The sequence below is a fragment of the Seriola aureovittata genome, chromosome 3, assembly GCF_021018895.1.
Source record: "Seriola aureovittata isolate HTS-2021-v1 ecotype China chromosome 3, ASM2101889v1, whole genome shotgun sequence".
Classification (NCBI taxonomy): domain Eukaryota; kingdom Metazoa; phylum Chordata; class Actinopteri; order Carangiformes; family Carangidae; genus Seriola; species Seriola aureovittata.
In genome coordinates, this window is record NC_079366.1 from 11,684,517 (window position 1) to 11,706,222 (window position 21,706).

General features: G+C 39.6%; 1 protein-coding gene across 2 annotated transcripts; it reads right to left on the minus strand.

The window, feature by feature from the left end:
- Window positions 1–337: 337 nt before the first annotated feature.
- Window positions 338–20,484, minus strand: tmod1 (tropomodulin 1). Of its 2 annotated transcripts, XM_056371564.1 has the most exons (13): window positions 20,153–20,484; window positions 16,007–16,087; window positions 15,767–15,834; window positions 15,192–15,328; window positions 11,537–11,693; window positions 10,345–10,461; window positions 8,602–8,691; window positions 7,599–7,729; window positions 6,942–7,049; window positions 6,400–6,543; window positions 5,708–5,852; window positions 4,476–4,575; window positions 338–2,652 (listed from the first exon to the last, which is right to left on the minus strand). In XM_056371564.1, the coding sequence occupies exons 4-13, from the start codon at window positions 15,312–15,314 to the stop codon at window positions 2,634–2,636; spliced, it is 1,134 nt and encodes a 377-aa protein (XP_056227539.1). In that variant the 5' UTR covers window positions 15,315–15,328; window positions 15,767–15,834; window positions 16,007–16,087; window positions 20,153–20,484; the 3' UTR covers window positions 338–2,633. The 2 variants fall into 2 exon arrangements, with proteins under 2 accessions (XP_056227539.1, XP_056227540.1); XM_056371565.1 differs by lacking the exon at window positions 4,476–4,575 and having other exon boundaries at window positions 20,153–20,483.
- Window positions 20,485–21,706: the final 1,222 nt, after the last annotated feature.

Below are 21,706 nucleotides of genomic sequence, written 5' to 3' on the forward strand. Positions count from 1 at the left end.
CTCAGTAAATCAGATGACACAAGCATTTTTCTTCAGTGACAAGACGAGGGCTCTCAGGTAAAATCTGCACACTGAAAATGTAAACAGAAGACAACCATCATTAAAAGTAAATAAAATAAAACAATAGAAATGTAATGCAGCTCTATTCTTGGTCTGATGAGGGCAATATATGGTTGGAAAAGATGGACAGTCTAGCTAAGCCTACGTGGTGTATTTCTTAAATTTAGCCACTGGGTGTCACTGTTGTCTCTAAATGAGAGAAAGTTGTGCTCTACATATTCAGGTGAAATGTCCAGCCAAATGTAAGTTAAGTTTAAGCACAAGGACATTGTGGAAATATTATTTTTTAAGCTTTATTTATCCCTTAAACAAAAATTCAACCAAATAAAGTTGAACTATCTAACAAACACAGACTCAAGCACTAAAATATCAGAGAACACTGGACAGAAGAAAAGAACAGGACACAAAGACTGAGTGGCAGAGGCAGAGTCCTTGCCCCCTTTAGCATTCAGTTACTTACTGTCGCACAAATGTTTACATCCATTAATAACCATTTGTTCAACAACACCTACAGCAATGACGAGAAAGTAACAAAGTAGTGATACTGTATGAAATGACATTAAGTGGGTTATCTAACCCTTAAACATGCCGTCAGATTTTTTTTTAAATCTTTAATCTTTGTCAGTATCAGGTACAGTTGTTCACATCAAGAAAACATAGATGGTGGGAGCAGTTTTACCTTCAAGTCTGTAACTGGTAGTTTACCCATTTTCTTTATGCAGGAAATAGAGACACATTTCATCTTGAAAAAATAATGGACGTTTTAGCTCTAGTTCCTGGTTAGACAGTAGCTAAGCCTTGTTTTTTCTCATTGTTCTGTTGATTTTAAAGTTGGAGGACAGCCCATCAAGTGCTGCCAAATGCACAGCAGCATAATCATTACCAACATAGCTATAGTTGGGTGTAGGTGTTAGTGACAAGGACGTAACAATGTGGTACCTCTAAGGACATTTCCATTATGAACTCTTTACGGATCAAATCAAGATGAAAGTGTAATACAATATTTCAGATGTTCACTGGTTGATTTAAGACCCAACAAACAGGTAAACATTCTGAAACTATGTATCGCCTAAACATTTCCTTATTCAAATAAAATGGATCTGCATAATCTGACAGCTGTAAAGACATTCGAGGTTTCCTGTGTTTTTAAATCTGCATCTAACATCCATTTCTAAAACAGTCCAAACCTGGATTGAGGCGTTAAAGTGAAACCTGTAATAAACAGTAAGTCAACAGTACCAACCAGTTCGCATTATGGCACACTTTTTTTTTTTTAGCTCCAGTAAATAAAAATAAACAAACACAAACAATCAACAAACCAGACCTGGTTGAAAGTGTAGCAGTAGCAGAAATCCATTCGAATGCTTGTAGTTCTTTGGGTCATCCATGTAGAGTTTCTTCTACATAAGAAGATGGTGTTTGTAGGATATTTTACAGTGGGTTGATTGAATATCTGATCTCGGTGAATAAAATTTGAAATGGCAGTTGTCATTCTCAGCTTGTAGGATTTCTCTGCAGAGGCTGCTAAAATTAATGTTTGATAGTGCAACAGTGTAAAGAGTAATTAGAGTGTACATTTTCATTTACAGCAACATATTTTACACTAGTTATTACACTATCCAGCACAATCGATCCAAGTTATGTCAAGTATCTGAATTTCTTTCTGACTCTTTCCCAGGTCTGTCACAAATAAATATATTCTGTATATAGCAACAAATCTCACAGTAGCCAGGTTTATAAATCTATCTGATACTGAAGAATCTGGATAGCTTAGTATCTGAGGACAGTGAGTTATTAAAATACTGTTTAGACCGAATAGGAAAAAGACCATAACATCAGATTTTCATGGCCGGGTCAAAATGTGACATTACAGTATACCTCATATATATATATATTTTTTTTTAATTTTGTCTGTCAAATTAATATGGGCTTTGGTGTAATAGTTGGTAGTAAATAACTTGTATGCCGACCTTAAAGCAACCTCAGAAACTGTTGGCAACAACAGTAATGACAGCACAGTTCATTTACAGCACAATAATAATAATAATAATTATTAGAATTCATTCAACTCAATAGGAACACAGATCGCTTAAAGGCCCTTGACCTTTCAAATGGGCCCTCATTCAAAACCAGACCTCCAGCCCCTTTATTATGGAATCTAGACACTTCATAAGATTTTAAAGGATTCAAGATGAGACTAAGCAATGCCTGGTTAGTTCGTACAAAGAGCTGCAGGTATTGTTGTCCAAACCTAAGTCCAAGCCAAAAAGATACCAAGTACTTTTTGCATGAACTGAAAGCTCAGAGGGACAATAATGCTGATTAATCCTCTAATATCTACTAGAAAAGGTCTAGAAAGCAGTAAGAGTTCAGAACTTTTCCAAAAACAAAAACCCTGAACAACTGAACATGACGTGGTTGTCATGGTCTTCTGGGTAGCTCGTCAGAGGTTGTGAGGCTTGAAGAAGAGAAGAGGTTCCGTAAAGATGATGGGGGTCAAGGGGGAACAGGGAATTGAAGGTAACCCTGGTTTCTACACATTCGTCCGACACTTAGGGAAGATGGGTCCTCCCTCAAGCCTTCTCTTTCTTACTATAGATGGAGAAGAGGATGGAGGGACAGAGGGAGAAGACAAAGACACACAAGATGAAGAGGAAAGAGAGGTGAAAAGATGAGAGGAGAGAAGGAAGGAAAGAAGGGAGACAAATTAGACATTCCAGGAAGGTTTGTCATCATCATAATCTTTAGCTAAAGCAAAGCAAAGTCAGCCTGCCTTATTTACTTTGCACAGAGCAAGAAGAGAGGCAACTGAACGGAGGGGAAAGCTTTCAGAAAGCAGGACATAAAGATCAAAGTTACACCACCTTTACTACAAGTGGTTGCAAAAGGAACTAGCTTTGGCAAGAGCTCTTGAAGGAAAAAAGGACAAGAGACATGGGTGGGATGGTGATAAAAGCAGGGCTGGATTGACCCACTATGAGACAATAATGAGCTGTGGGCCCCTATTGACCCCTCTGTTTCTCCCTTTTGTGTATTCATTAATTAGCGACCCGTAATTAGTTTGTGGTAACTTTATAAAGCTCAATTTCATTTAATAAAATTGACCATACATCAAGAAACTCAAACTCAAAACTAAGTTAAAACTAGAATTTAACTTGTGGGTGTTGCCTTATAAGAATAATCTTTTCATCTATAAGCTAACTGCCACACAGGGAAGCTGGAGTGTTCAGGGCCAATGAGGGTCTGGCGACAATTAGCTCCCGGGCACAGACAGGTAAAAAGACTTTCATCCTTCCTTTATATACATGTCCCCAGATTGCAAGTGTAGTTTGTAGTTTGTCTCTCTTTGGGGTTATTTTCTGTCTTTTAATGGCTGTTTTGCATGCCTTTCTCATTATTGTGTATCTCTTTGTACTGGGTCTGTGTCTCTGTGTTGTCATTTTGAGTCTCTTCATTGCCTTTTTTATAATCATTTTATGTCTTTTAACTGAACTATATGACTTTCAAACAAGAAATAATAAATACTAACAGTCATTTCTGTTTGCACAGTTGGTAATCCATCTTTGGATAGGAGCAGTGTTTAGAAGAGGACAGAAGTGCTCTTCTGAAGGAACTAACTTCAGAGGCTGAGCAGAAAAAGCGGAATTTCTCCGGACAAAACAGGAACAATAAAAAATACCAGATCAGGATAGAAGGAAAATCCAGAGAGTAAAAAGGCCAAGAAGAAAGATAATGTAGGTATTGTGGCCATTTAAACAACATCACAGGTTTACTCATGGGAAAGTGTTGTAGGAAACACAACAGATGAAGAACACGAAGGGTTCCGCAGATTCACAGTGCAGCCAAAAGAGGAGCGAACTCCAAGAAACAGCCGAGGCGAGCAAAAAAAGAGAGCGTTTCGTCCAGCACAATCAGAATTCAAACAGAGAAGAGGCATTTAGTGGATGCTGTTTGATCAGTGTCTTGGGCATATGACACGTGTGCACAAGTGCTTACATCTCTTCAGCATTTTTCATGTCAAATGCTCTCTGAATTTTTTCAATATTGTACATCCTTTTTACCTGTTTCTGGATATTGTGGACATCAAAATATTCCAGTTTGTTGCCTTTTTGAACAGCAGTGTGGCAACAAAATTTATACTCTACTTACAGTGGGGACAAAAGAGCAACTGCTAAATTTGGGAGGCACTGTCAGTAGCCCGAAGAGATGACTAGAAGAGGAAAAGAAGGAAAGTGATGATAGGTGCTACAGAGAGGCAACAGAAACTCTCAGAGGAGTATGACAGGAGGTGGCAGCGGTTCGTGATCTGGAAAAGAACCAGGAAGATGTTGGCAGAAGAGAGACAAGGCTGAGCAGTCAAATAGTGCTGTGTTTGTGTTTCAAGGTTTTTTCTTCTCTTTTCTTTTTTTTTTTACTTTGTCTTGGACTTGAACTTTTTCCCAAAGGCTCTCTCCAGCTCAGGGACAGACAGAGTGAGGGTGAAGGAGCCGTCCGACTCTGACCTGACGACACGGGCTTCAAGATGATGGGGAAGGAAAATCATGACAAATTATGACACAACTTCAAATGGTTTGTGACACAATACAAGAAGATTATGAAAACATCAGAAAAAAAAATAAACCATAACCTGAACTCAAATGTAATCCTAATTCTCAGTTTCAATCCTGTGATAACCTCCGGTTGAAGAGAAGACAGCCAACATTGCATCAATTCATGCACTCATCCTAAAACTGATTCTCACAGGAGGTTCAAGAGCAAACACACTCACACAAACTTAAAAACATTCAGTAGATTATTCTTATTATTGTTATTGTTAAAGTTGGGCAAGAACACAAGCAAAAGATATGACTGACAGTGAGCCACAAATCATGTGTCAACATAGTTTCACAGGAAGGCATTTCACAAAATCTGACAGACCAGCTTGTTGACACTAATGAAAGCCTCTTTCTAACTCTGTAACTTTGTCCGTCAGTCTGTGAGTAAAGTTTTTTTGTATTGTGTTACCCTGTATAAAATAAAAACATTAGTAAATAAGAAAAGTCAAAAATAAAATCAGCAAACTTAAATATTAACCTAAATATCTCCTGCCAAGTGCAATAAACTTTTCCTCCACTAGTTTCATTTTGTCCTCCCTCTCATGCAAACAGTCTTTTCTTAGTGCTGATGTCATAACTTAGGAAGGCACTGTTTTGATTGGGGGGGGGCTTTCTAGCCAATGATGTCACACTGATTCCTCTATTAGAGTCTGATTAAAGCACAGCTCAAGGAGATATAGTGGAGATACTGTCGGCACTGACGCACATAACAACTAGCACTGCCAAATGCAATACTACTGAAAGAAAGTTATGTAACTGAATAAAGCATAGTGAGGTGAATCAGTACTCAAATACATTATGTACTTGAAATGTTATCAGTTTGAGTCCAGCCCAAGGACTTTTGTCGTGTTCCCAATTCTGTTTTCTCTGTGTGTGTGTTCATGTGCCTGTATCCAAAGCTCAAAGGCTGCATCTGCACTATGAAATGCATGCATGTACGCGTATGTATGTGTGTGTGTGTGTGTGTGTGTGTGTGTGTGTGTGTGTGTGTGTGTGTGTGTGTGTGTGTGTGTGTGTGTTTGTGCGTGTCTGTGTGCGTGTGTGTAACCCACCCAGGTCGTTGTTGTTCATCATGGCGTTGGAGCCTCGGAGGCGCGGGCCCTGCTGGGTGAAATGGTAGCCAAACTTCAACAGTGTGGTGTTTTTCTCCAGCATGCTGGCGATCTCCATCTCCACCTTGTTGCCTAAGGGCTGACTCTGGAAGTTTGGAGAGAGAGTGAGGAGAGACAGGAAGAGTTGGATTAAAAGTGGGTTAGAAAATGAGATTTGCGATAGAGAGACGGGAATGTTAGAGGAATAGAGAGATAAGACACCAAAGAGCAAGAGGAGGAGTCCATGAACTGAACATTAGTGCCACTACTGATAACACAGTGATCTGATAACAGAGGATGAAGCGGCAGGGGGTAACATGCTTTGTCAATTTCAGTTTATTATCATTTCAATTAATCAATCAATAGAGCCAAATGGCAAAGACATACAAGAGAAAGAGGGGAGATAAAAAAAGAAAAATCTGTGAAGCATTCAACAAGTTCAACTAACGGGCAAGCAGTGAGTCAGAGATGTACGACTATGCAGTATGACACATCACAAGGCAATCTAGGAGCATTAGACTGAAGTGGCAAAGATGGCCTGTGTACACTAATTGAAACACATGCCCACACACACATTTTTGTGCATGGTAAGTGTGTGTGAGTCTGCATGTACCCTATGCAGGTTGGGTTGCATGTGTGCTGAGTGTTGGTACCTGATTGTCTATCTTCAGCTCCAGTAGCGTGGTGTTATTCTGCAGTGACTCTATGAGGGCCAGGATTCCAGTCCCTGTGATGAAGTTGGACTCAACATTCAGGCTCTTCAGCGTCGTGTTAACCTTCAACATCTCTGCCAGGGCCTGAGGAAACACAAAGCAAATAATAAAGCTAAATTCACTCATAGTGTTACAGCCATTTGCAACATGAATTATTAGGAAGCTCTTAACCCAACTGCATATTGACAGTTTTATGTTTTGTTAGCGCCATTGTCACAATGACTGACCACAAACACGAGGTGGCTGGTTGAGAAAGCAACACTTTAAATTAAAAAAAGATTTGAATTAAAGTATAGAGATTGTTGAATTTTTTGTTTAGAAAAAGAGTTGGAGTGCACAACACGTGCAGAGAGTTTATCTTTACAAACAGTGCTACCCATAACTCAATCAAACAAATTCAAACCACCAAATAAAAGATGAGTTGAAATTGGCTGACCCATTTCAGAGAAACGGAGCAATAAAATGTTGCAGCTATGACTTACAAATGCTACGGGGTCATTGCTTCTGGTTCCTACGATACTGAACCGCTCCACCACAGTGTTCTTCATCAGAGCCTCAGCGTACACTTTCAGAGTTGGGATAGGGATGTTCTGTGAACAGAAAAAAAACAAAATATTACAACTCAGTAAATGCTTTATTTCTCATTTTTTAACAAATAAAATGATGTGCTGTGTTTCAAAAAATTCCCTTCATGCACTAAAATTAATTCAGAGTTTATTTCTTAAACCGTAGCTTTTTTTAAAAATTTGGTCTGCAAAATTAAAATGTGAAAACTACATTTAGTTCATTGAACTAAGGTAGTTTCTGTTTTTAGAAAATACATGTCATCAAACATGACATGTATTTGGATAAAGTTTAGTTTCTTCAAATGTAAGTACTAGAAAAAACTATCAGGAACAGATGAATATAATTAATAGAGGTGTTTCATATTATATATAAAACTTGTTTCAGTTAAAACAGAAGCCAAAGTAAATCAAACCTTGGTGATATTGAGTTTGTAGACATAGCATGAAGCTCATATCCCCAACATGATATTCACACAGACACAGACACAGACACAGACACACACACACACACACACACACACACACACACACACACACACACACACACACACACACACACACACACACTCTTACCCTGATGTTGTTGAGGTTGACCTCAACTAGGTCAGGGTCGTTCCTCTTCACTCTCATCAGGGTCTCTTCTACGTCAGTGGAGTTGGGCTCCTCATCAGGGACTGGTTTATACTGGGTGCACTGGATCACACCTGGGATACAACACAATTACAGCACACACTCACCAACAAACCAACAAAGTCCTTTGCTTAATTGTCCAATTTACATAATACCATCTCATGAATTTCCCTTCAAAACATGCAGTCTAAACATGTTTTATGTACTGAAAACAAAGCAAGGGATAATTTCGTCAGGCAATTCAAAAGTTTAGAGCTGGCTCTTTTTTGAGAGACATCATATTTGGAAGTGAGATATTCTGACTCTGACTCAGTTTACAGCTTGAGGAGAATCTATAGGAGGAGCCACTTAAGATAAACAATGGCTTATTAATGTGTATGTGTGTTCTCGTGTGTGTGCCTCTGTGTGATGTGGGGATAAAAGCAATATCAACTTACAATTGTTTACACTGTGTAGTGTAAGAATGATACACACATGACTCATCAGTGATATTCCTGGAGGACCTATAGGACAACGTATGACTGTCTGTATATTCTTAATTTTATCTGCTTATGTACTTAGTTTTAACATATTTAATTGTATTTGTGCATGGATGAAGCGCAAGAAGAAGAAAAAAAAAAAGACTGAACCTATTATCTTTGGTAAAATAAACCAACATTCTGCCAAGATGAGATCATTTCACTTGATTCCAATCCAGGCCAACTCCAACTTCAACATTTTTCTGGAGTGAGCTGATATATTTTTTTCTCAAACCAGCCGAGTGATCTGCTGTATTTCAAGCTACTTTAACTTGCTTCTTGAAAATCCCTGCAGCAAATGTGTCCCTGTTTGGATCAAGTGAAGACAGCTCATGCAACTGGCAGATTTCTCCAAATCAAGACTGAGTGACATACATGTGTGCAAGTGTGTGTGTGTGTGTGTGTGTGTGTGTGTGTGTTTTATGTACTGTTGAGGCCTTGCTTGTTGACTATGGTGCTGCTGGCCAGGGCTTCATAGTACTGCTGGTTACTCATCAGGGTGTGCATACCCAGGATGGCTGCAAGACAGCAAGAAGACAGAATGAGGATGGGGAGAACAAAGGGAATAAACAGAGGGACAGAAAAGAAAGAGAGACAGAGATGCTGAAAAGGCATCCATAGATGTAGCGATTGTCTGGTTACATCTGTACAGTGGACCACCATGCTAATACAGATAGCACAAAAGCAGCATTGCAAACAAGTCAAGCCTGAAACTTTGAGTTTCAACAGTCAAGCAGTTGTATGCTGTAAAGTTTCAGGTGCAGTGGTTTAATTGGTAATATGAACTAGCTTTGGTTTTGCAGCCGTAGCCAAGGTCCAGCTCTCTGTTGGCTGACTACTATTCCCCTCTACATCATGACTATAAAAGATGTCAAGGAATGAGCTTGTGAAGCCACCCATCAGAGTAAGTGTCTTGGCAGCAGTGAATCTGAAATAATTTTTTGGACACAGGATACAATACAAAAGATGTGATTTAGAGCAAATTATCACCTCATCTGTTTGTCAGACAGATCGAGAGCACGAGCACAGCCTGTGTTTACAAAGACATAAACAGTCAGGGAACGCAAGCTATCAAGCTGCTCTTAGTAGAAAGGTGGGTGGCGGAGGCTGGCATGATAATGGAGGGGACTTTGGTAGTGGACAAATCTAACTCATCACAAGGTAGGAAATAATGGCGTTCATGACATCAGTATAACATCACAACACTATATCATAACTCGCATATTACTGACTTAAAACCTGGTGTTGTTATTACTAAAGTGTATGTCAAAGGTTAAAGAGACCTCAGCGCTATTATCTGCAGTATATAAAGCATCAGTAATAGACACGTCATGGCAACAAACTGAAAGTTTGTACATGCAGCAAAATATTTGCCGCAGTAATGAAATTTGCCATGCATCACACGGACTCTATGATAGTCCTGTGTAATGCATGTATGGTTACAGGCATCTGTCCGGTTGTGAGCTGAGCTGCATGGTTTTGCCAAATGTCTGTTTAACACAGGCTGACAACGTGGACATGACAGAGGAGTAGAATCGTTCCATGCAAATACTTTGTGCAGTCTACAGATACCCTGGATGGTGTTCAGCTAGCGAACAGAGAGATCCAGCAGGGATGGAGGAGGCGGAGAAGATGGAGAGGCTGATGGAGAGATGAAAGGGAAGGGTGGAGGGAAGGTGGAAGGAGTGCTAGAGACACGGAGAAGAGTTATATTGAGGAAAAGTTAAAGGGTGCGATGGTGTGTTGATAGTGATTAGTGAATGTGCAGGAGATGAAGATGAAGAATAATCAGACACCTGCAATTTAGAAAATTCAACATTACAAATTCAAAGATTATTCAAAGTCTCCTACAGAGGTTGTGTGCTCATTTTTTCTGTTAATTTCTCTATTAATTTTTACTTTTTTGTTTTTCTTCGAAAAAAAAAAATCCAAATGTTTGAATTATAAACATGAGAAATCATGAAATTAAAAACAAAAACAGAAAAAAAACACTAAAACAAAAACCAACATTTACAATTTTTCTTTGGTGCATAAAAATCTGTTCAAGACTTCTATTAAAATACTCATATATGGTTCAAATTGGAGAAAACTGAATCCAATAAGCTTTGTGCACTTAGCATATGTGACTGTGAAGAGATGTGTGTGAAGGCATGAGTAAGTGTGTGTGTTACCTGCAATGTCACATAGTTCAGCATCACTAGCACTAGCAAGGGCTTCTTCTAGCTCTGGCTCCAGGGTCACGCTCTCTATGATGGGGTCCACCCTCTTTTTAGGTACCCAGGCTTTCCCTGCAACATTGATTGATTTACCAGACAAGAATGACAGTACAAGTACAACTACTATGACTGGTATCACTAGCACCTAAATCTTAGCTGATCACATTATTGAAGATGAGTGGAACATTGCTGGGAAATACATGAAGTCAACAAAGTCCATGTACTAATAAATCATTGTCACAACCTTTCACCTTCATGTAGGCGGAGAAAACATTTCTTCAGTAAGTCAGTATGATTTGTAAAAACTACGACCATTAACTTGTTAAAGAAGTTGTTTCGAAATACAGCATATACAATAGTACGTGTTGAAAACCAGCTATCTTACATAACAACTGAGTCGTCTGAGGTGAGTATCCCTTCATGTCACCCCTGGCTACAGGCTGTTTTTTGTTTTTTTAAACCTGTTAACATGTTTCACATCCAACAATGAAGGTTTTGCCTGACCCTCAGGGTGAGCAGGAGGGCAGCGGCAAATAGAAAACATGGAGTGGCTGCAAGTGGACTGATGGCAGAAAGTGTTAAACAGGGAGCAGAAACTGCTATCGCTCCACGCCACTCATATGATCCAGTTTTCAGCTACTTAGCTGTTCCACCTGGACCAGCTTTACTGCTGGTCTGTGGAATTAAATTGAAATGTCTCAGGTCTTTTAAGTACACAGGATAGACTGCAGTAAGACCATAACACCTGCAAGGAAGATCATGATGAAGGTGACAGCAGGGAGACCTTGTAGAGTTTCACATAGGGATGTTTGGTATCTCTCACCATCCGTCACACACCTGTGTCCACACTAGGCTGGTGCTTGTGGAACCAATCTCCCTTTAGGGAACTAAAAAAATAAAGTTGTACTCATGGATGGCTCAGGTTTCCCATTCATTTATAATTTTCTCCCCCCACTACATCTCAAGAATTGGAGAGTCCACCCTCTCCTCAGCTCTCATACTTGGATAACTCAGTTATCTTTAATATGCAAGGGAAACCAAACAGTCTTGACATTCAATGTTCTAGTCATTTGTTCACTTTGTAAAAACAGTGCTTTGAGCCAGCGTTTAATCTAAGTATATTCAGTATGAGGAAACAAATTCTTACCTCTCTTCTCCCCTGTGAAAGGCACCAGGTCTTCTCTGTCTGGGTGCTCTTTGGCTTGTTTCTCCAGATGGGCCAGGAGGTTATCTCTCTGAAACGTTCCTGTCGGAGCTTTCTTAGTCTGGTCCTTCTGCCTCATCCCAGCTGGCAACAACGCATTCTACACAAGGATGGGAATTTTCATAATTTACTGGTACTGGAAAAATTTATTTTTTTAAATTTGTGAATTTGTTCCTATCATAGTCATTAAATCCTATAATACCATGCAACTTTAGTGCAGAACAATGAAGAACAAATCAGTCCAGGATTTCCTCCTCGCTACAGAAGCATTAATGAATAAAACAGTAATCTTAATTATGTCTTCCCAACATCAGTGACTACAATCGTTTTTAGCAGCTCCAGTGAAAATGAAGGAGACCTTTCTTGGTTGAAGTAAATCTTCAACCTCTTTCATTCTGATGATGATTGAAAATTAAGACACGTGCAACTCATTGTAGCTATACAATAAAAATGGCGTGAGTCATATGATGCAGTGCTTTCTCTTTTGCCAGTTATTGATGAAAATTCGACGATAGGTGGTTGAATAAACAAAAATTAAATTTAAATAAATAAATAAATACAATTTTTCATACATTTTGTAGGTTTTCATTAACAACACTATAGAGATATGCCCAACATTAATGTTGTATTGTTTGTATTAAATCTTTTAATAATTTTGAGGATTTGAAGAGAGATACGAGTATTACAGTAAGGGAGATAGATACAGAGATAATGGTGTTGTATCTTTGCTCTGGTTTAACTCCCACATCAGTTCCAATCTCTACTCCAGACCAACACAGGACCAAGATGTTTCCCAGAGCTTTGCTGCATACCAAGTTATTTTCAACTTAAAGTAAGATTCAAAAAACCAAGCTCTTCAAAGTGCTACTTATAGCTTCATATCTTATCTGTCTTGTCAGCACTCAGAGGCCTCTCTCTCCTCCCTGCTTGCCTGTCTCTCTCACCCTTATTCATCTGCTTTCAGTCTCTCTCCTTTAATCAGAAGCTTCCAAAAAAACAATACTCCCGAAGCAGCAAACAATTTTCTAAAAGATACCAAACAATTGACACAGACCGCATTTTCACAGTTGTTCGGTTTCTGTTGCTCTCATTCAGCACTTCCTGTAGTGATCCATAAATGTTCACGTGACTTACAGTAGTATATATAGTAAAGCCAAGGGCATATCACACTGCCAAGCTTTCTGTGTCACACACTTATATCAGCTGCAGATAACAGGCCTCTTAAACTCAGCCCCTGCATGTTTTTTTTTTAACCAGCATGAGACTCTCTCCCTCTCCCTCTCTCTCTCTCTCTCTCTCTCTCTCTCTCTCATCCCTCTTAACTGTACTTCCCTCTCTATCTCATTTGGTCTATCTCTCTCTTGCTCTCACAAGCCACAGTAGACATCTACACGTAACTTATACAGTACATGTCTGTGAGCACAAGTCTGAGATCAAGGAACTAACTTACACATCCAGCAGATACAGAGGAATGAGAAAACGGTAAAGTGTGGATCATAAAACCAAAATAATGTGCAGAAAGAAGCTAAAATGGTGAGTAATAATATTAATTAGTGCAGCTTTAGTTATGTGGGTGAGTGAAAAATAACAAAATTTTCACCTTCCATGATTTAAGAAATGTTACCAGTAAAAGTACATGTGATTTGTATTAACCTATTCCAAATTACAACAGGACGTTAGAGCAGGGATCCAAATATGTAAGAAATCTCAGACTTCAAGTGAGAGCCAAAAGGATGTGACCATGGTGTCTTAGTAAAAGTAAACAGTCCTAGTTGTAGTGTGTAAGCGTATGACTGTGACGCAGTACTGTACGTACTAAAACACAAAATGTTCTCTAGATGATTGACAATAAATTTATCCCTCTACAATCACAGCACAGCTGGCAGATGGGATGTTTTTGTGTCGAGCATGATGAAGCCTTTTCAACGGCTTACTGGAACTGATGTGGGAGGCCTTGCTGGGAAGGTTATAGTATATCTCAAAGACCTGGGACAGTTCACTGTTGTGCAACAGGTTACCCTCATAAACAGGCACAAACAAGGTAAGTATGCACGCACTGCCTCTCACTGTTTATATCATGGAGTCCCTCCGGTAACTCAGTGCTGGCATTAGTCTCTCTCTCACTCGCTCGCACACACGCACGCGCACACGCACACACGCACACACGCACACACACACACACACACACACACACACACACACACACACACACACACACACACACACACACACACACACACAGTCGTGTAGATTATTCCCTACCAGTCATCCCCTTGGCATTGAGGGGGAGTCCAGTAGCTTTGTGAGCAAGTACACATTCATCAGAAAGCTAATACAGCTGCTGTCACCACCCATGATGCATCACTGAGGGTGAGAAGCTGGTGGTGGATGCAAGACATGCTGAAGTAAATACATCATAAAAATCAACAGAAACTACTGATGTCCTGAACCTCCTGAAGCACAATGGCTGAAACTGTGAAACACCACCCGGCCTCCCAGGTGAGACTGCATTCAGTACAAATAGAGAAATACTTAAAATTCCAGAGGAAGAGGTGACGAAACGTGACAAAATCAGTCACATTACATTATGTGAGTATTTTCTAGAATTTATCTCCGTTGGCTCAGTTTCACTTAGCCTTAATAACCAAAGTTGTCTCCTATAGTTCCTCACTCATACATTTGATGAATGTATATTTTCAAGATGGATTCGTCTGGATTCATTTATTATTTTTCAATAAATTGTTGAGAAAAATTGCCAACTGCCATTCTGCAGATCCAAACGACCCCTTTAAAAGTGCTTGTTTTGTCCACAAACCAAAGATATTCAGCATTCAACAAATCTTAATATCCAAGAGGCTGAAACCATCCATGTTTAGCATTTTTGCCCAATTAATGACTTAAACAGCAAATAGATTATCAAAACTTTCTATCAAACACTAAAATATATGTAATATATTAATATATGTAAGATAAATCCCAACTGTTTAATTCTATTTTTTCATATTCAATCTGTTTTTTATGTTGCATCCAGTTACTTTTACTGATGCAACCACTTCATTCCACATAGAGGATTACTGGTTTATTTCAGCTGTCACAATTCTGGCCAAACCGTTGCACACACTCAAACAAAACTGCGGGTCATCAACTAAACTCCACAACTCATCTTTAGTTTGATTACAGTCAATAAGAGAATATAAATTCTAACCAGCCTAATGGTCACATTGTGCAGCAACACCAACTGCCAACTAACTGCATGACTGTTTATTAGCTGGTTTTAGCTACATAGCATTCAAAGCACAGTCCATCAGCTGCCACTGAACTAACACTGTAGAAACCATTATTTACATTAGAGCCATTTACTCATGAGTACGTTCAAATGTTTTGCACTCAGAACAGTCCGACTGGTTTAAAACCAGAAATTACCAGCTAACATCAATTCAAATGAAAACACAAGCACATGTAGCTGTAGTGATATACAGTAGACTGCAGTATATTATGTAAGGGGGGCTCTATTAAGCCTGAATGATCCCATAATTCTCCACTGACACCAACACAGTGACAGCAACAGCTTCTCATGGGCTTTATATTATAAACTTACATCAGGATCCAGCTCCTCTAATTCATCCTCTAACCGCTGCAGCTCTTCCTCTGAGAGTTTCTTCAGCAGCTCGTCCTCATCTATGTCCCTGTACTTCTCCATCTCCTTCTTCAACACCGACATGACGGACAGCACACCTGGAAACATCAATTACAGCGACATGAAATGCATACAAACTCTAGCATAAAGCATTGATGCACAAAGTTGTCATTGTCGTCGTTGGTTGGATTGTCTGCTCAAGAGGATTATATGACAATAAATGTCAGCAATGCTGAATGGTGAGTTTCAGATACAACACGACAATCTGATTTCTGGCAACTAGAGTTAGCTTTCACAGTATATTACAATCTTGATCTTACATTTAAATTGCCTGTACTTCAACTTGCTTTAGGTGATATAATTAGCAATTCAGCTAAAGTTTTACTTCTATCAACTTTAGCTCTCATCTTGTATTCTCTTTGTAAGGTTTAGATTTCTCAGATGTGTCTGAGATATGAGATTCAGTGCTGCCAAGGTAAGTTTATACTGTACAAACACATGGAGGGATTTGAGAGGCATTCCAACGGTTCCCTTACCTCAATAACCCCTCCACACGAAAAGACAAAATCTAGATCAGGAGCCTGGAAGACGAAGAAGAAGATATCTGTGGATGGAGACAACGGGTAAGAAAACAGTAATAAAATGAATGGTGGAATAACAGTGTTTCAAGGGTCAGAGAAATACAAAACTAACTGGCTCAAGACAAAAAGGGAGATATACACTAACCAAGCGTCACTCAGTGTTGCTCTTTGCCGTAAAAACTTGACTGTACTCACCTCAATGACCCCCAGCTCAGGGCTAAAACAACAGCAAAGGCAGCCAAGTGCCTGTAACGCTCCTGGGAAAGAGAGATAGACCTGGAGGAGGCAGAGGCAGAGAGTGAGGAGAGACTAATGGCTCTCACAATTAGAAGGCAATTGGCAGTTTGAAAGTAGCTCCGCAATGAACTCCCATATTGCTTGTGGTAGAATGTAACCTTTACATATCACCTGATGCTGTTTTCACTGCAGATGCACTAGAGATTCTTTTTTTTTTTGTATAAAAATATTAGATTTCTGAGATGTGTCCTGAAACAGGGGGAACAAACAAACAAAAATCTATCAATCTATCTATCTTCCCATCTCAGCCACCTCTTTTTTGCATTAAAGCGAATAAGCTTATTTATGTCGAGCTATAATTCTTTGTTGGAGATATACCTTTTTTGGAATTGTTCTACGTGGTGTAATTTATGGTAACACATTTAGGAGGAAAGAGAAATTGTTTCTGTAAATTGGATTAGCATTTTCAAACTAGAGAAAAAGACAGTGAGAAGCTCACATAAGGCTGTTCTGACTGACTGATTGTCAAATCCTCTGGGTAATGAAGAAGGTGTTGTGAAAATATGTTTGATAAGAAAAAATGGGCCTGAAACATTTGAAATCACTGACGGTAGCAATTAGAAAACCAAACAGGAATTCAGTTTTTATATACAACTAAGATAAAATATACAAATCAGCTGTTTACCTCGGTTTAACAACAGACCACAGGAGTGTGATTTGCTACAGTAGCTACAATGGACAATTTCCTTTTATATATTCCATGACTATAACAGCAGACATCTTTAACCAGCATAAGTTTTCACCTGTTCACCCGGTCTCATTTTGTCTGTCGAAACTTAAAGCTCCATTTCCTCCCAGTATTATATCCCTTTGCAGAACTATCTGTCATTAAGCAGTCTCAGGATGCAGCTCTGCTTTTCCTCTAAAAGCACTCTGCAGAAAAGTATAAAAGTCAACACTGAATAAACCAAATATCTTGTCAGCAAATGTTTTTTTCTCGTGCTTTCTATCTCAGCTGGCAGGTTAGAGAGACTCTAGATCTGTTTTCCTCTATCTCTAGCTCTCTCCATGGCAGGTCCGAGTCTTGGCTGTGGGACCAGATGACTGATGATGGGTGAGCGGCAGCGGAACATTTGTGGGTCACAACACCAAACACTTTGGCATATGTGCTGCCTCTAAGGCCTGGTTCCTTACAACTCTGGGTCAGGGTTTGAAATGTGTTTTGTGCTCCTGCTGATGGATCCCCACATGACAAGACTAATAATAGCTTTACTGAGGCTGCTGCTAGCGAGGATCAGAATGAACTCAAATTAGGCAGGAAAAAGGTTGAGATGGAGATTAGAAACCAACCAAAGTGCAAGAAATTCAGCATTCAAGGAGTACAATTCCGAGTGCAAACGATCCTTTTTGATCTTAAGTATATCAGCAAGTGTGTTTTGGCTAACCTCCTAAACAGTAAGGTCAAGCGTGCCGTTCTTTTGTTCTGCTTTCTCTAAGCTCTGTGACAAGACAAGTTTCCAAAACCAAAGATGAAGAACTGGGCTGGACTCCAAATAATGTTGCAAGTCTCCTGGAAGACACCGACCAGCTCTGATGATATCAAACAGACCCACGCCTGTATTTATAACGTTTTCTACAAGCTTCTGCTTCATTAGAGGACATTCACTGGGTAGAAAGGAGGAACAACCAGAGATGACCAGAGTCTGAATGTGCCCTGTTAAGTCATAAACAGTTAACTTGACCCCCTCTAAAGCAGGCTTGTCCGATCCTCGAGCCTCTAAGAATAGCAGCACTGATGCAGGATCATTAATCAAGACAAGAGATGAGTGTAAAACCTGAAAAGTGATGTTATATGGCATCTGCTCCCACATGAGCAAAGCTTTTCTCACTGCAAAATCAAAAATCAGATATAAGCTGATGGTGCTAATATCTGATTATCTAAACCACAATTACACAATGCAGCTACTTGTGCAGAACAAGGTGCTACGATGACCTGCTTTAACAGTGATTTCTTTGTAAATCTTTCAGCTAGATTTTTAAACATAAACCCCGGTGAAGCTGTGACTTTTTTCAGCCATGAAATACACACAAATCTCTGTTAAACTCACACATGCTCTCAGAGTGGCCAAAAACTCTTACAGCCAATAAATCAGCACATAAAACACAGTGAGAGCACAGCAGTGGTACTTTAGAGTTTCAGCAGATGACTTCCTGCTCAATGTTTTTGAAAACTTTACACTGTCATGAAAAAATGACATGGAAGCAGTGTGTGAACATTCCATAGCCTGGTAAGGCCAAGATACATTACTGTCATCTCTAAGCTGATGTCAAACTCAGTTAAAGTAGGAGTTAAACTAGCTGGTTTGACCCTATCCTTCACAGATTTGTATACTTAAACAACTAAATCTTAATAAAGTCAGACACAAGTAAAAACATAATTTATTCTACAGATCCCTCTCGAGATCCCTGAGGATTCTGACCAAATGCTAATTGCAACATAATCTTATGTTCTTATCTTGTTAGAATTGCACAGGTCTCCGAAATGGCTCAGTAGAAAACAGCTGAGAGCAACTGTCCCACTCTCTTATCTGCCACACGTCATAATGCATGTGTCAGAGACCAGCTACAGGACAGTGTGTGTGTGTGTGTGTGGATGTGTGGATGTGTGTGTGTGTGTGTGTGTGTGTGTGTGTGTGGTGTGTGTGTGTGTGTGTGTGTGTGTGTGTGTGTGTGTGTGTGTGTTTTTCTGCTGTGACAGTAATAAGAGCGTCCACTTTCATGGTAGATTTAAATTTAGCATTGAAACATAGAATAGATAGACGATTACTCAATTGATCAGGATGCAGTATACAGAGTGTCCAGTCTATTTCATATCAAGTTGTTACCGTATACTTTACATTACATGTAAAGGTGAGATAACAATGAAGTGTAAGTCATAATAATCAAATTGTCTCATTCTATTTTTCCCTGAAAACTCAAATTAGACTATCTTTCATTTTTTTCTGAGGACACTAAACGCATCAGTGACAGGCTGCTGTACTGCTAGCCTCCCTCCTTTGGGGACCAGTATGGAGTCGTATATCATGATCTGTATAATCAGGGGCCTGGCAACTCACTTGCTGCCTTGGACCTGAGGTCAGGCCATGTGTGCATTCTGCAGAGGTCAGAATGTTTTAGCACATGTGTTTTTTTCAGGGTAGCTCCAGATATGATACATTACTTAACCTAGAGATGAAGACTAGACTTATGAATGCATGTAAGCATGTTTTAGATGGTGAGCAATATGCAGACTTGTAGAGAGATGACCAAAGACGCTGTCTCAGGTTTACCACAGTGTCAGGGCATGCAGGTCTACGCTCAACAAAACTGAGAGGAAAACCATTACTTACAAACTAACAAAGGTTAAAGGCTCCATTTAATATCGTGATGTATGTAGGTCACAGAGGAACTGACAACCAACATGTCAGCAGACAACTGTTGCCTCTCACTTCAATGGTTGACTGAAATCCTGATTATGCAAGGTGCTGATACTTACACTTGATACAGAGATACTGCTTTGGTTATGCCATCAACTACCAAGGTAATTGGTGTTAGGTAATGAGCCCAAACATGGAATGGTTGTAGCAAATAAAATAACTACTTTGTTGGAATTAGTTAGTTGAAATTTAATTGATGGTTTTTCTACAGGCTGTAAGAGGTGAGAGAGAAATCTGAGGATTATACTAATCATTATTATGAGATATCATAACTAGTGTAGTAATAGAATTCCACACATTGTGTCCAGGACCCTAAGAACTATAGGTTAGGACTATTGCAGTAAATGCTGCCTGTGCAGAGTTTTGGTGTTAGGACTTGCAGTCATTACTTTAAGAGTAAGCCTAGAACAGCCAATAAAACATTCTCCAACAGGAAGGAAAACACTAACAGCGAAAAATAAAAACTATTCCTGAATTTCCCTGAAACCCCCCTTCTTCTCAGTGACCTCATGGAAACTTATTTTCTTCAAGTAATTTTAAAACTGTTGTACAGTTCAGTATTTGACTGTAGATGTGCAATCTTCACTCATTTGACTGTGCACTATAATTTTTGCATTTATTTCCGTACCTCCTCCAGCGCTATTTATAGCCGGACGGTCCCGCTGGGTGACAGCAACGAATACTTTGACCAGATATGGTTTCCTTCAGAGCCGCCTGGAGCCGCACTGCGAGGTCCGCTCTGCTGCAAGCGCGCAACCCGGGAAAGCGCCAACAACTCCGCTAGACGACACCGTCCATGACCCGCAGATAATCCCAAATTCAGCAGGTTTCAGCGTCTTCACAAAGTTTCCTCCCCCGTCCCTGGTCGTCTCTCGGCGGGTTTGCTCAGGCTGAATCCCATCTCCCGCAAAGGGCAAAGTAAACTTAAGGGGAGAGATCCTCCTCCTCCCTCTCCTCCCCCTCTTCCCCCCACACACGGCTGCCCTGTCACTCCAGTGATGTCATGAAGTGGATCTGAGTCCATTATCGGACACAGTCATTTGAATGATAACCGTCCTGCAACCCGGTCCTCTTCAACAACTTATTTTGATCCGCTTGAGCTCGTTTATGGTCGCTGTTTGTTTCTGACTATCAAATGCAGCGGTGGAGGTACTCAGTCCCTTCCTGAAGTACCGATATAACAATGTAAAACACTCCAGTGGGAGTTTGACTACAGGACTTTTACTTATAAAGTACAGTAGCATCACTAGTAAAATACACTAACATATCAAAAGTAAAACCACTCGTTTTATAGAAAACTACAATGACCGCCTCACAGTTCTATGCCTCCCACAACTAGTCCAGGATTAATTAGCGTGTGAATTCTTGAGTTATGACCAAAAACATAATTAGTTTGGTCACAGTGACCTTTCACCACCAGAATATAGTCCAAGTCCAAGTGACTGTGCCACATTTAAAGCAATTCCCACAAGGTGGTGTTGAGATATCACATTCAAGAGGCCAAAAATGTGTTTTGCTAGGTCACAGTGACCTGACCTTCGACCTTTAAAATCCAAAATCTACTCACTTCACCCTGGAGTCCAAGTGAATATTTGTACCAAATATGAAGGGATTCCCTAAAGGCGTTACTGATGTATTGTCTTCACAAAAATGTGATGGACAACCCAAAAACATAATGTCTACTGTAACTGGTATATTATCATATATTATAGATTCTGGATACAGCAAATATAACTGTATGTGCGATAAAATATTTACACCAGATATGTTTCACATTTAGTATTTCTAACAATTTGAGCTGCTTCCTCAAGCTGATTGACCGGTAAAATGAAGTGTTTGGGGTGACATAGCCTTTGGTATCCTGCCAGGTGGCATCAAAATAAAATAAAAATGTGCTTAAAAACAAATAAGGTCAAACTGTCAAGCGAGACAGCTCGATCGCCCAGGTGCCTGTCCTGTAAAAACTATGAAAGACAAAATTATCTGCATTCATTTTAAGGACATTTACACTGTTGGGTTATCTTTTCTGACAGGAAAGAATTGTTTTTTTTGTTGTTGATTTTTTTAACCCAACAGGACATAATCCCCAATCTGTCAACCATTTTGAAAGAGTGAGATTGATACGTAGGTGAACGTCCATAGGTGAATGTAATTGTACAAAGTGTTTATGTGCCCTGTTGCT